General features: G+C 41.0%; 1 protein-coding gene across 2 annotated transcripts in view; it reads right to left on the bottom strand.

The window, feature by feature from the left end:
* Nucleotides 1-15,888, bottom strand: part of LOC145981332 (uncharacterized) — a 276,520-nt gene that overhangs the window by 97,004 nt on the left and 163,628 nt on the right. For both annotated transcript variants that reach the window (XM_083114541.1, XM_083114542.1), the window contains one exon: nt 9,868-10,765. In XM_083114541.1, coding sequence (XP_082970667.1) covers nt 9,868-10,765 — 898 coding nt within the window. The remainder of the gene's footprint in view (nt 1-9,867; nt 10,766-15,888) is intronic.

Raw genomic sequence — 15,888 nt, 5'->3', positions numbered from 1 at the left:
ACATACGTACATGTCTCTTTCATCGCTTCCTGACCAGATGTCCCAGGATCCTGATCAGGAAGCCATTTAATCATTAATCCTCATCGTTACTATTATCCGAAGATACAGAAAAGCGATGTACTTACAGAAATATACTAAGTAGATGCACGCTGTATTCAAGGGAGCAGAAATAATAACAGAAACAATGAAAATGTGAATATGAAACTGGAACTTCACATAAACAGTAATAATGTAGTCAGATGTCTTAAAATTTCCCTGAAATGGTGATATTTTTAATCGAAATTCCCTTTTGGCTAAAATTTCGCTGCGAATTTCCCTGCAAAAGGGAAATTTCCCTGAATGTGGCAACACTGGGTTAGGCTTGTTAGTCCTGTTAGGTTTACACTGATCGCACTTCCAGCTGACGATTGGGAAACAACGAATCAGCGATCAGTTGAATTCTCTTCGACTGACATCGGGCATTTTCGTGTCACGAGGCACCGAAAGTTGTTGGCGGGACGAACAAATAAGCGTCGAACACACAGTATGTTGCCAAACGTACTGTTAAACGGGGGGGGGGGAGAGTCAGCGCCGTTACTGCATTAAAGTTGTACAATAGGACACAAAGCACGGAAAATTAGTGCACAAAACATCCAAACACTGAACAAACAAGGTAATAAAATCAACTGACAAAAACAGACGTACGCTTGGCAACATTGTAACGGGAGAGCGATGTTACCCCTACAGCTTTTAGTTCGCAACTGAGGTTGTTCACACTCACGGAGGCGCACCCCCTCCCAAGACGATTGGTGGACACTAAAGCGGGTAATGTTGCCAACTCCTAAGAAATAAGTGTGCCAACTCCTGAAACGCCATCATCTTCTCATTAAAATGAACAATTTTATACACATTTTCCGATCGACTTTTTCTTCACTTCTGAGCCTGGGCTTCGCAGGTAGCTTAGACAGCCTCGAATATACAGATGTAGCAAAATGTACGTCAGCCGCAAGTTGGGCATGCGATCAGTATAGTCTCTTTTTGGAGACATTGCAATTTTTCGGGACTTGACCGAAAAAAAATAATATATTATTTTTGCAACGAGACTTAACCCTAAAGCAGGATAAAAACTTTACTTCTGTTTACATAAGCGTGGATATTTGTTTTTTGGGTATATTTATAATTACTTGGGCTCGGAAGTTGAAGACCTATAAATATTAAAAAAAGGACCTAAAAACAGAAAAAAGGACGTATAAATTAATTACTTACTTCAGTTTTAATTACATATTTAATTAATTTTAAAAATACAAAATTCTGGTGGTATGGAAAACACAGTGCGAAAAAACTGAAAGCTTCAAAACAAGGAAAAGTTGCCACTTACAGCGCGACCTTCCACACAAGTTACGGTTAAAGGACCTTGTACCGTACCTGCTTCAGTCGTCCAAAAATGTTTTTCTCTCGTTTCAGGGATGGTTCAAATATATTTATTTATTTCTTTACTACAGAAAGGATGTTTAAGAGGTGATGAACTGATGATGATCCGAATTGAGAATGGGCAGTAAAATCGTAGTCGAAAGAAGGTGAAGTTGCAAAAAACCGTGAAGGCCTAAAAAAAATCTAAAAAAGGCCCAATAAGCCAAAAACGCCGAAAAAGGCAAAAAAGGACAAATAAAACCCACCTTTTTCTGGCCTACAATGACCCAAAATGAACATATGTTATGTTGGGCCTCGTCTTCGGACACTAGGAAAAAAAAAGGATTTTTCCTCAACTTCCGAGCTCTAATTATTACGCTTTTATGTGCAGAAAGGCTATTCGGAACTGGTCCTACAGTTTAAAGTGGGAGACTTATTGTTGACAACAAGTAGTTGGAGGCTGCTTAACATAATAAGTAGCCTATACTATTCTAAAATCATGTAGCAATTTCAACTAAGAGATTACTGTTATTTTGATGTCATTATATAGGTATTAAATAAACACATACACACAATAAAAGTCTTCTTTTACAGTAATACTTAAAGTACAAGGGAGAATCAAGTGAAATCCTTATTTTTTTTTTTATCTAGTAGATTTCTGTATATAGGGTTGCACACGTTTGCTGAATTTGAGCTCAGATCTATTGCTGATCTGCACATATTTTCAACTTTGAGTTAATGCCTGTATACCTTAAGAAATATAAGTCTTTGGGGTCCACGTGCAGTCACTTACGAGCCACTGTGAAGGCCTTTCCACCCATCTGCCTGCGAACTGAGGCCATTGTCGAACTTTCTCCTCCATTAGTAAACTTGCTGGTGTGGTACGCAGGCACAAAGATATTGAACTTTAATTTGCCGACAAATTTCTGCACGTTTTGGGCTGGCAGAGGACAAGAAACCTCTCCTCAACACTGGTGCGTGTATAGGAGGCGCCATCTTAAGAATGGCGTTTTGAAGCTCACTTGATTATAATGCAGAAGGCCTTAGAAAGAGTGTTTCGCGGGCTAACAGCAGACGTCGCTCGCACACTATTGCCGATACTCTCGTGTCGTCTGCTCCTCAGCCGAACAAACAGGCCGAGGTAGCAAGAGGCAGAGGTCATTCACCCTTCCAGAAGGGTGCAGCGAGGTAGCTGTGGCAACCGGGCTCGCTCATTCGCGGACCTGATTGGTTCTCGCAGACACACCCCCATATTGTTGTCTGCTGTAAGCCCGCGAAGCGAACTTTCTAAGGCCTTCTGCATTATAGTGTTGCAGCCTTGAGGTCGTTTTCAAAATAACCGTTGATGTAAATTTGAGCTGTATACAGTGCCCTATACTTTTCATTAAACTTTTAAGTTTCTCATTTAACTATTGTAATACAGGGTGAGTCAAAAGTAAGGTTACACAGGGATTTATAGTGAATCTTCAATCTGTGCACCTTGAGCACCAATGCATTTATGCACGCGATGTTTCCACAGTTTTCCAGAACCTTTTGCAGAACGTCCGGCATAATCATGTCTGCACATTACACAATGCGTTCCTTCAGATGCTGGATGCTCTGAATCTTAACAAGTAGACGAGCGCTTTTAAATGATCCCAAAGGACAAAATCGATTGGTCTGGAGACCGCGGTGGCCACTCAATAGGACCACGGCGACTGATCCATGCACCAGGAAACTGAACATTCAACCATTCACGGACAATTAACGAGACAAGGAAAGCTTCCTATGTAATCTGACTTTTGACTCACCCTGTATTTTAAAAATAAGACATTTAGCCAGGCGCGTCGCCTGATAATGTTCGCATGAGCACGTGAACACTCATGTATGTTTTAAATTACGTACATATAAAACACACACACACACATATATTTACTGGAAAAAATATTTTGTTGATGTACGAGTATACACACATAATTTACTCTGACACGACATCTTTCACGTCTGATAACTTTTGTAGATAGTTGGTAACACTGACTTCCACGGTGTTCAACGGAGGGGTTTGAACACAATTGGTATGCGTGTTGCATAAAAATGACAGCTAAGGGGCTGTTGGCCACTATAGCCCGAAGATGTTCACTTCGCTGTGTGAACACTGATGCAAGCAGCAATACTTTTACATTCGGCAGCAGAGTGCAGCATACAAGTCATGTCTAGGGGGACTCGCAAAGGTTTGCGCTACATAGTTGCAAACTTTAGCGAGAAGTCGCTAAACCTGGCGGATTTTAAGCAAATGAAAGCGCTTTTCTAGCGTGTGTTCTTTAGCCAATTACTTGGGTAAATCAGCAAGTAGTCTTGTTCGCAATAGATACATTTCAAAAATATATAAATATATCTAGAAGAGAATTGTTACAGTTCACCCAAATGCATGGATGGGCAAAGGACACATCCTGGGCGTTTATTACCATTTGCGCATATACAAGCGACTCGCTTCCAAAAGACTGCCTCTGGAACGATTCGTTTCGTGCAATGTATTATATCAAGTATGGTAAATATACTAATAATGACGATGAATAGATGTTACTGTACGCTTTAAATCAGTGGATCCCAAAGTGTGCGCCGCGGGAAGAAATAATATGAGCAATGTCATATTGACTGATACTGCAATTATAAGCATCGCTACCGAATTATTGTGGGCGGGGGGCCATTCTGTAAAATACCCAAATATCTTACATACACATAATACGAGCTCTGGACTCCTTGGAGGACGCAGCCTCCCCTCTGTCCCGCTAACGATGCACTTGCTTTCAAAGCTGAATGAATGTCGTTGGTTAACATATGGTCCGTGTAATAAAAAGTAGAATGCGAAGTTTTGCGTTGTACATACCTGAGATTGCATGTTATGCTAATTAGTTTAGACTAGCCATTACAAATTATAAATAACATATTTAAAAGGGTGTTAGTTGTATAAAAAAATCTAATATCACTTTAAATATAGCGTGATGCTTGGGGGAAATTGTTGAAAATAAGTTGAGCTGTTGTTCTCACTTTTTCAATTGAAGATGAAGTTACAAGGGAGAAGAGTAAATCTGATTCAGTATAAACATTTTATTGTGAACACCCGTACGCGACGCCACTGCATTTAGCCTAACAATGAAAGCATTTTGACGGAGGCGAAGGGTGGGGAAGTTGTTTGAGGATTGTGCGATAAATGAGGCCCATTGGCATGGAGTGGTTCAATCGTCTTCCGCCAGGTTCGCTGCTCTTTTTTTCGCGTGTTCCATTTTGTTGAAGGTTACACCGCACATACTTGATAGTGCGTGATTCGCTTCTGTAATGAATTCCCTGGGCATGCGTCAAGAAAATGACACGCTCCTCTCTTTCACCTTGACAGTCTGCTTTCACAGTTGTGGCGCTGCCTGACCTCCAGCAAGAGCCTCCAGAACTGGAAGATGTATGGCTGTTCCAGTTCCAGTGTCGCCCGAAAAAAAAACATCGTTCCAGCCTGGACCGACCGGCAGGGGACAAGGTATCCGTTACGCTACGATGAATACGCGCAAAAACACTCGATTAAATTATGGGGGCAACAGGCTGAGCGATTTCCAGCCCTGGGCATTTTAATTCCTAGGATTACTTAATTGGCATTTGTTGGTGTGACAGACGTACAAAGGCAGTTGATGTATGATGTAGGTTTACCCAGCGAATTATGGCGTCATTAATTTCACTATTTTCTGACAGTATTTTCGGGAAGATCTTCAGTTCAGTTTGAATAATTCCAAAGATAAATCACTCGCTCCCCATTGGCTCTTTTATTAAGTATACCGTTCGTTTAAGTTATCAGTCAACTTTTTCACGTCTTTTTCCACACGAGAATATTATTACTCTGCCAGCTTAAATTAAGGATGTTACTTCCTATGATATGCGCTATTGAAGAACTTTGTTACATATCGAAAATATACATATGCAAATTAAGTGTTCCCAATGGTATGTTTTATGTCCATTTTATGCTCAGATAGGCTAATCGGGACGGTAAGTACAGTTAAAAGCAGGGATGTTTAAGGTCCAGGAATTTTAAATAAATTCAATTCCGGTCCAGGAGAGAAAATCAGGAAGCGTAAATGGGTTCTGGATCGTAAAGAATATTTTTATCTGTACAGTGAAGTCGGCCCAGGAACCTTTTTTACCAGATCAATTTAAATACGGTCCAGGAACCTTTTTTTCAAACTAAATTTAAATTCGGTCCAGGAAACTTTTTCTCATACGGTCCAGGAATATTTTTTCCTGGATCAATTTCAATACGGTCCAAGAACCTTTATTACGGATCAATTTAAATTCGGTCCAGAAACTTTTTTTCGACTAAACATTACGCAACTTGGACCGAATTTAAATTGTGCGAAATAAAAGGTTCCGGTCCTGATTTAAAGTGAGATCCGACCCACTGTGCCTCCGCTGGGGAAACCTCATTTCGATGGAAATTGTGGCAAACTCCTTTGTATTTTTCGATTAATCTTTTTTCATTGTATGCTGTGGATGCAACTACAGCTGTCGAAATCCAGATGTCCTTACTTCTGTTTTTGCGTTTGAGTTGGAGCTAAAAATCGGAAATGGAAAGTGTGTTCTACTGTTGAATATTAAATGCTTCACTATCTGATTTTGATTTCGGAAACGTAGCACTTTTCGCATACAAAGTTATTAAATCTGATTGTCAGGGTTGTAAAAAAAAATGTCGCGTGTTGTACACCTCAGATATAATAAATGAAAAAAATATTTGATAAGAAAACTCTTCAAGGTTTTCTTTTCTTTTCTTTTTCTTCAGTTAACGGTACATATACTCTATACATAGGAGCCGACTCCATGGGGCTTGGGGGGCTCGATCCCCCCCAATGTTAACGATGTGGGGCCAGAGTCCCCCAAATAATTATGCTTAAGAGGATCTAATGTATTATTTTGCTTCTCTTGTAAAGTTTACTCTGAACTGTGCCACATGAACTTAACTTGAAATACACATTTGAAATGTTCTAGACCATCAACTTTGGGAGCTGAGACCGCTAAACCATCAACTATGGGGGGCTATGACCAGAGACAGCAAAACACATAACTTATTACTATATACTAAGTATATAATTATGAGTATTGTAAAAATGTTTACTAAAAGGAGTTTCAAAAGGCGCTGTGCGTGAACTAGGGTAGCGGATGGGACGTTCGGGCTACAAATGGCTCTCACATGACATTCAGAACGAGATCATTGATATATAAGGGAGATCTGTTTTGCGCTTCGTGGTAGCAGATATTAAGAGTCGGGAATATTTTGCTATTATGGTTGAGGAAACTTGTGACATATCCATCCGTGAACAATTGACATTTTGCATTCGACCTGTAAATGAAAATTTTAATATTTTTGAGGAATTCATGGGCTTTTACGAGATTCCGAAACTTAAAAAAGGGAGGGAGTGAGTCATTAATTTATTTCAGTGATCAGAGCCCCTCCAATAATTTTGATAAGTCGGCGCCCCTGGCTCTATATGTGCATCGTTCGTCACTCTGCTGATATTCACGAGGGTCCATTTCATCCATACTCATTGCAACCAGTGTTGCCACAATATGAGGGCACAATTTCCCTTTCCAAGGGGCAAAATTTCCCTTTTTGGACCAATTTTTCCCTTTACCTAAGCAAATTATATAATAATAATAATAATTAGTAGTAGTAGTAGTAGCGGCATTATTAGTGATGGCGATGGAAGCAGTAGTAGTGCGTAGTAAAGTATTCCGTTGAATTTGTTATTCTTTATATAAAAAAGATTTTTGAAAAAAAATCACATTTCAGTTTCATCACTTTCTGATCATATGTCCCAGGTTTGAATCCAGGTCAGGAATCCATTTAATCGTTAATCCTCATCGTTACTATTTATCCAAAGATGCATAAAAGCAACGTACAATAAACTTAAAAGAGCAGAAACAAGTAGGAATAGCGAAATAAATAAATAACACAAAAATCTGGATATGAAAATCGAAATTAACATGAACTGTAATAATGTAGTCAGATGATCTTAAAATTTCCTTGCAATTGTGGTATTTTTAATCGAAATTCCCTATTCCCTTTTGGCTCAAATTTCGGTGCGAATTTCCCTGCAAAAGGGGAAATTTCCCTTCATGTGGCAACACTGGTTGCAACATGTCAGTGTCGCCGTTCTGATTCGTGCGTTCAGTTCCGGGAGAACTGCAGAAAGAGAAGGAATGAAACTTTGTCCCCAATTAGCCCCGTAGAAAATAATTGCAAGGAGTTAGGTCTGGAGAACGACGTGGCCAGGGCTGATCTACATTCGTGAAACTTCCCTTCCAAGCCATGACGTTGCCCTTTCTTTCTTTTCCTACCGCAATCTTCTTCAAACAGCCACTCACTGTTCTGTTGACATTGGAACAGTTTCACCAATGGCTGTCCCAGTACTGTTCTACTTACAAAGAATCACGTTCAGTTCTAGAATATCAAATATTAGATCTTCTTAAAATTCCTCGAATTCCTTCCGCTCCTCTCTTGTGTAAATGTGGCAAATGTTCAAATTTCCCTCTCAAAGGGAACGGCAAGCTCTGATTGGCAGAAAAGAAGGAAGTGCTGTCTCCAGCGCTCCTGTCAGTGGGTGGAAGCACTCACGTGACACCTGGCAAGGTCTTACAGCAGACGACAGACAACCGAGTGGAGTGAGCCGTACCCGGATAAACCATCTGAAATATTAGCAACATCTTCGGTGGTTTCTCTGTACCGTGAAAGGCTAGGATTAACCTAACTATAGCTTTAGATGAAAAATATTGTGCAGGCATTGTCTCGTGAAAAATCTTGCTTACATATCACTAGGTCTCGGAAGCTGAAGACCTATCAATTGCCAAAAAAAACCCTATAAAAAAAACCTACAAATGTCAAAAAAGGACCTAAAAACTGAAAAAAGGATGTATAAATGTGATCCAAATTAATTAATAACTTCAGTTTTAAATACATATTTAATGAATAAAAAAAATACAAAATTCTGGTGGTATGGAACACGCAGTGCGAAAAAAGTGAAAGATTCAAAACAACAGAAAGTTTCCACTTACAGCGCGACCTTCCAGACAATATACGGTTAAAGGACCTTGTACCGTACCTGCTTCAGTCGTCCAAAAATGTTTTTCTCTCGTTTCAGGGATGGTTCAAATATATTTATTTCTCTCTTTTTTTTTTTCTTTCTTTACTACAGTTAGGATGTTTAAGGCGAGGAGGGACAATTTCCCCTAGGTCTTTCTCGCTGGGGCAGCTGCTGATCACTGTTGCCAACTTCGATCTTTTGGAGCCAGATCTGGCTCTTTCGTGCACTCGTTTGACTGTGGACTGTGGCACCCGCCCTCAGCTCCATCATGATGCCACCACTGGCTCCGGCCCATAAATACCAACTTTTGCCATGAGTGTACATTTTGCACGTGACGTGATATTCATATATAGGCTGCGTCACCCACCTCTTCTTTCCTCCCCATGTATTTTTATATATAGCGCTGTGGCTAATATGAAGATGACAATTTTGTTATCCGGGAACCCTTTATTTTCGATTTTATATTAACATCATTGGATTATTGAGATGGGTGATGCCGCCAAATCTAGGCGGTGAAAACTAAGAATAAATTGCCATCACTTTAAAGCTAACGGTAATAGCAGCACCCCCGCCCCTCTGACAACTAAAATTACCCTAGTAGGCACTTTATGCAGTCTTCGTTAATCTAGCTCCTTGAAAGTCCTCTTTAGCTATATTACTGGTGAAATTTAGCTCTATTATGCACATCAGGTTTGGCAACACTGCCAGGATGGCCGTAGGAGGCAAGGAGAAATGCACTAGGCTTATGGGACCATTATTTTATTCGTTCTCTCGGGAATATCAAAAATCCGATGACGTAGAAAAGTACATTGACGGTAAAAGGACACGTTGAACTATGTCATAGTAGTAGGAAAAGTCGAAACTCCCATTTGATGAGCCGTAACTTGAAGTTGAAGTTGATGTCCCATAAGGAATACATGGGATTCGGTAAATACTAATTCATCATATTTTTCAAAAATCGTATAAGGCTTAATAATCAACTTAGGAAACCGCTTCCACTTGCCACATGGGGAGAAATTCATACTCTTAATTTCTGGCGGAGATCTTTTTAGTAGCATTGCTCATTCCGACGATATTGGAATAAATGCATGCCTGGTGCGTAATTGTCCCTCTTCGCCTTAAGAGGTGATGAACTGATGATGATTCGAATTGGGAATGGGCAGTAAAAACGTAGTCGAAAGAAGGTGAAGTTGCAAAAAAAGCCGTTAAGACCTAAAAAAAAAGGGCTAAAAAAGGACCAATAAGCCAAAAAAGGACAAATAAAACCCAAAATGAACATATATTATGGTGGGCCTCGTCTTCGGACACTAAGAAGAAAAATGATTTTTCCTCAACTTCCGACCACTACATATCACCAATATATACAAGGAAAAAGAAGACTTACCGGGAAAATCACAGTGATGTATCCTCCTCTTCTCCAACTCGGGGTTGTTTCGTCGGTTGTACTTGGCTGCATTGGTAGTGGTTGTTGTGACGTTGACTGACGTGTTGACTTGATTGGTGACCAGAGGATCGGAGACTAAGAGATTGGACGGTAGAGAAGGGCTGTTCATGCTGTTGCCTATGGGAACGGGATAGGGGGGTGGAGGGGTCCTCCTGCCCACATTGAACCGATCCGTTCCCGGAGACCCTGGTTCGGAACTCGGGGGCGTGGGGGGCACGTACCCACGGGGAATCATGAACACTGGATTCACAGCATTTGCGAACTTGAGGGTCGGCACAGTCTGTTGCTGTTGAGGCATCTGCTGTTGGGGTTGCTGCAGGGGAGGGAAGTTCTGGTTCATTCTCACATGGAACACTTGTTGCTGCGGCGACTGGGGCGCCAACACCTGTTGCTGGTGCCCTCTGGGGCTCAGCCGCTCTGTTTTGATATTGATGGGCTGGAGTATGCCTTGGGGGCTCAGGGCGGGCACGGTGAAGTCCGGGACGGGGGACCCGTGGTTCATGGGGCCGTTGTCCGGCCTCGGTAGCATGCTGGCATTGTCCGGGTCCAGCTTCTGGATGCTGGATGCGATGTCGTCCCACAGGCAGAGGCCCGTGTTGTTCTGGAAGGGCTCCAGGGGTTTCAGGAAGACGTCGTCGTCCATCGCGGGGGGCCCGTGGGGGGGCCTCAGGGAAACGAAACTCATGGCACTTCGCGAGCGGACTGCGAAGCGGCCGTCCGTGGTGTCTTCGAAGAACTCGTCGATTTGCGACGCCGATTCGCGTCTTGGCTTCTGCGCCGCCTCCTCTTGTAATCGCTCCCACTCTTTCTGGCCGAGATAAGCGTCCAACTCACTCTTCTGCGGAAGAAAAACAAAAACAATATTACTTTTCATCAGTGGTCACAGTTGAATGCACAATCTAATATATAAAAATGGATGTATATGTGTGTGTGTTTGTTCCGGCGTAACTCTCGAACGCCTGGAAGAGAAGAAAGTTGGTTTGAAATAACCAAAAAATAGTTAATTATACAAATTGTTCATTCTTGAATAATTGTTCATCATAACCAAATTCTTTTAATCGAAATTACCAAATTTAATAACGTCTCTATGAATATCAAAAAACTTGACCAAGGGTCTTTCGCTAATTCAAACATATAGTATTTTCTTAACATATTCACAAGTTGTTAAAATAAAGATATACCATTAACGTGATGGTGTTCGCTAATTAGCAAGTAAGACTTGAAGACATACAATATAACGTCACTAAAACATTCCCACAACTTTTGAGGAGCGTTACACCGTCTCGTTATTGTCTCAATAACAATTGACAACAATCGACATTTTCACGGCCTATCTGTAGCCAATAAAAGTTTGCGGGTAAATTGTCAGTAACATAATAATTCCAGTGAAACATTAGTGATATCGGTTTGTCTGTTTAGGACACTAAAAAAAGCTGCAAGGATAAAATTGTATATAATCATTTAAGATTCCAGTGCTTCTTAATCTTCTAATACATAAAAATGGATGTATGTGTGTTTGTTCCAGCATAACTCTAGAACGCCTGGAGCAATTTCAACCAAACTTGGTACACATATCACTTACATTATGGAAAGAAATACTGTGGGGGTAAGACACCCCTGGCACCCCTAGGGGTGTGAGTTGGAAGGGGGGACATGTAAAAATAATCGAAAACTACCGATATTAGTGTGGAATTCATAGTTTTCGGGGTCGCTAAGATGAATAGTGTCACTCCCAATGTCATTCAACTCCAAGTTCATTTTACACTATAGTTAGAATTCATTATTTTTCTGTCTAATAGAAGATTTGGATAAATAAATACCCGGGCAATCAGCTAGTACTGTATAAAAGTTAATTTGAAACAAGCAAAAACTCAAACAAGAAAATGGACAGTGCAAATTCTAGGGTAGTGTCTCCCAATCACCTGGCCCTGGCGTCATTCATACCGGTTCTCCTGAACTTTTCGACTTGCAGCCCGAGGTGGCAACATCCTGGAAAGATGGCCTTTTATGGGGAAATACTTTCTCGCGTGTGCTGGTGAGCAATCACAGGGGACTGTCCCCCTGCAGCCTGAAAACGATGAAGCTACTTGCAGCCCGAACTGGCAAGCGTGATGGCGGTGAGAGATCAAACGACCTAACCGGAAAGGTGTGGAGGAGGAGGGATGGGGACGTCGCTTCCCGCCTCCAAATTTGGAGATTTGGTCATCAAGGTCAATTTAGTTAGCGCATCAATTTTCATTAACGAATATATAGATGTAGAATATCCTGTTTAATTTGAATTTTTCGGTGTCCAAAGTGGAACATGCCAATAAAAATCAGCATTTACCAAATTAATTTAATTGTTTTGGCCACAGAAAACTTAAAAGATTCCATTAGGTAGGTCTTTGTCAACTAATTTAAACCAAATTTTATATTTGTCAACAAGCCTAGACATAACCGCACTAACACTCTGTATAATTATGCCATAATGTATTTATTAATATTCAGTTTCATGGATACATATTCATTAAGGCTCGACATGAACCTTTGGCAGCTGTCAGGGGGAATTTCCAAAAACCGCTATGATATTCCAAAACATGAAAAATTGCATCAGCATAGAATTGCTTCTAGAGCATTGACGTGAATTTTCGTGTGGTTTGCTTTCATTGTTGTCTAGATATTATCAATAGTTTCATGATTACGTAAGTCTATTAAACTATTGATAATATCTATATAACAGCGAAAGCAAACTACACGAAAATTCACGTCAATGCTCTAGAAAAAATTCTAAGCTGATGCAATTTTTCAGAGTTTGGAATATCACAGCGGTTTTTTGAAAGAAGAGAAAAATTTGAAAAAAAAATTCGCCCTGAATCTAAAGTTATTTACAAGTACAATCGTTGCGATGGCGACATGGACTTTAAAAAACACCGTAAGGGAAAAAAAAGTGTGTTCTATAAATTGAATACGAGACCAAACGTGCCACCGACAAAACGTACCTACCACCTGACCGGCTACCTGCGAAGGGTCTTCTAATAAGTCTAAAAATATTTGCGATGCGACAAAACGTACCTCTTGATGGTTTTGCTATCCACGCTTTGGACTGGCAAAATTACTATATAATGCATATACCGCGTGAGGCACCTAAAAGTACCACCTGAAATAGCGAAGAAACCAGAAACAGTAGCGATGTGAGGTTTGCGGGAAACAATAATATCAAATGGGGCTCGTAAATCGGAGGTATGGGGTGGGTCGAAAAATATCGACAAATGGGGCATCTGGAGCAAAGTCATATTTTTTTAAATGGAACGATATACAATAACATGCATAATATAAAAGAGCGCACGCAGAGAAACACAACGCCGTTGGTCTCATGCATCTACTGCACATAGGAACGAAGATATGGCCATGTGAAAATATGTAAACAAACTAACAAGTGGCCCACTTGACCGTCAGTACCACGGCATGTACAAGTATGAGATGTCGGAAGCCAAGATGAAGACAGAACGTGTTAAAGGAAGAAAAAATACAGTATACATCGTCAGCACCATGTATTTGACAGTGTTACAGCATAATGAAAATGACCATGACAGTATGTCGAAGAACCACTGCGTAAGAAGCGAAAACCTGTCAAAGTGTGTGTTCAAAGTGGTGGCCGTCAGCTGCGATACAGGCAACGAGGCGCCCACGCAAAGATCGTTGCACACAATGTAGCATCTCGTAGGGAATGTCCCTACAGGCCGCAGTAATGCGGTGTTGCATATCCTCTGGAGTTGTTGGCACATCCCGGTAGACAATGTCCTTCAGCTTTCCCCACAGAAAAAAGTCTAACGGTGACAAATCTGGGGAACGAGCCGGCCATTTGACAGGCCCTCCACGTCCAATCCAACGATTTGGAAATGTATTTTCCACACATGCTGTAACGCGTCTTGCACTGTGAGCTGGGCACCCGTCATGTTGGTACCACATTTCCCTCCTTGTCTGAAGTGGTATGTCCTCCAATAGTACAGGCAGTTCATGTTGTAAAAACTGTATGTATCGGTCAGCATTCAGTGTCTCTTGTATAAAAAAAAGGGCCAATGAGATGTTCACCCACTATACCACACCACACGTTCACACTCCATGGGCGCTGGCGTTCCACTTGGCGAAGCCAATGTGGATTTGTCACAGACCAATAGTGCATGTTCCTTAGGTTGTTTACATATTTTCACATGGCCATATCTTCGTTCCTATGTGCAGTAGATGCATGAGACCAACGGCGTTGTGTTTCTGTGCGTGTGCTCTTTTATATTATGCATGTTATTGTATATCGTTCCATTTAAAAAAACATGACTTTGCTCCAGATGCCCCATTTGTCGATATTTTTCGACCCACCCCATACCTCCGATTTACGAGCCCCATTTGATATTATTGTTTCCCGCAAACCTCACATCGCTACTGTTTCTGGTTTCTTCGCTATTTCAGGTGGTACTTTTAGGTGCCTCACGCGGTATAGCTATTTTGGCGTGTTTAAAATCAGCTGTGGTTAACCTGTCGTCCACATTTTTTTCTTTTGTTTTATCTTTTCGTCTTTCTTTCGATTTTCGTTTTAGGTATGTCAGTTCTAACCTAACCTATCCTACCCTAATTTTTGTCGTGTAGGTTGCCTAGAGTATCGTTGTAAATCTTGGTAATTGGCGTGTCTTCATCTCGAACCCTTTTCTTCGCTTCTTGCATACGCCTCTTCACATCTAACTGAGCAACATTCGGGACTCCACAAACGTGATCACTCGACGGGCCACTAACCACTTTATTCCCCGATGGCACAGTGGTAGCGTCGTCGCCTTGTAATCAAGGGGGTCCCGGGTTCGATACCCGGTGGAGGCACATAGTGGTTCGGAATCCACTTTAAACTGTAGGTCCAGTCCCGATTAGCCTTACTGTGCATAAAGTGGACTTAAAACAACAAATCAATCAATTTCAAGCGTTTTCCTTGAAGTGGTATGTTTTGTCGCTGGACACCCTATAACTTGTAGGGATGTGAGAATTATTTTGGGGAAAATTTTTGTGAGAATGTTTCTAATTAAAAAGTAATTTAATATAATCCACTTAATATGTACTGATTAAATGGAATTCTTCGGTGTCCGAAATGGAACATGACAATGAAAATTAGCATTTACTTGTGAGCACCACCCTCACACCAAGCGACGAAAATGAAATTGAAATGTCATGTCTCCCAGCTCACCTCAACAGAATGCAAAGGAGGGATTATGGATTCAGCAGAAAAGGAGAAAGAAGCGAAGGACCGGTTGCGCAGTCGAATTAAGCTTAACGATCGTCCATGTTCTATCGACGTAAATCAACGATCAACAAGATACCGATAATTAAGGCGCTGGTCCGGACTGCTGGAGCCGCGGTTTCGATGTTTCCTTTCGCAGAGTGATTTGGTGCACCGGCCAACTTCTCACTCGACCAGCCCGATTCTTCTTCTGCAATTTGCAACTGGAAGGCTCGCGAAAGACGTCGTCCAATTACTCACAGGAGACAACGAGCATTAAGCGAGGCGTTTGTGTGTCTGATTGGACAAAGGAAACGGTATTCATATCTTATTTATTTTTTAACAACCGTGTATAAGCCGCAACTTTTACGGCTATGTAGCCATGTCTTTTAAGGCTCGGCTGGACCTTTTGGCATGCAAATGGGCGAATTTTTTCAAATTTTCCTCTCCATTCGAAACACTTCTTGGATATTTCAAAATACGAAACATTACTTCAGCTTAGAATTCCTTCTAGAGCATTGACGTGAAGTTTCGTGTAGTTTTCTTTCACTGTTGTCTAGATATTATCAATAGTTTTGTGATTACATAAGTCTATTAAACTATTGATAATATCTAGACAACAATGAAAGAAAACTACATGAAAATTCACGTCAATGCTCTAGAAGGAATTCTAAGCTGACGTAATGTTTCATATTTTGAAATATCCAAGAAGTTTTTCGAATGGA

The sequence above is a fragment of the Lepisma saccharinum genome, chromosome 29 (genome assembly GCF_977018435.1).
Source record: "Lepisma saccharinum chromosome 29, izLepSacc3.1, whole genome shotgun sequence".
Lineage (NCBI taxonomy): Eukaryota > Metazoa > Arthropoda > Insecta > Zygentoma > Lepismatidae > Lepisma > Lepisma saccharinum.
Note: the sequence above shows the minus strand (reverse complement) of the source record. Positions and strands in the feature narration are given on the sequence as shown.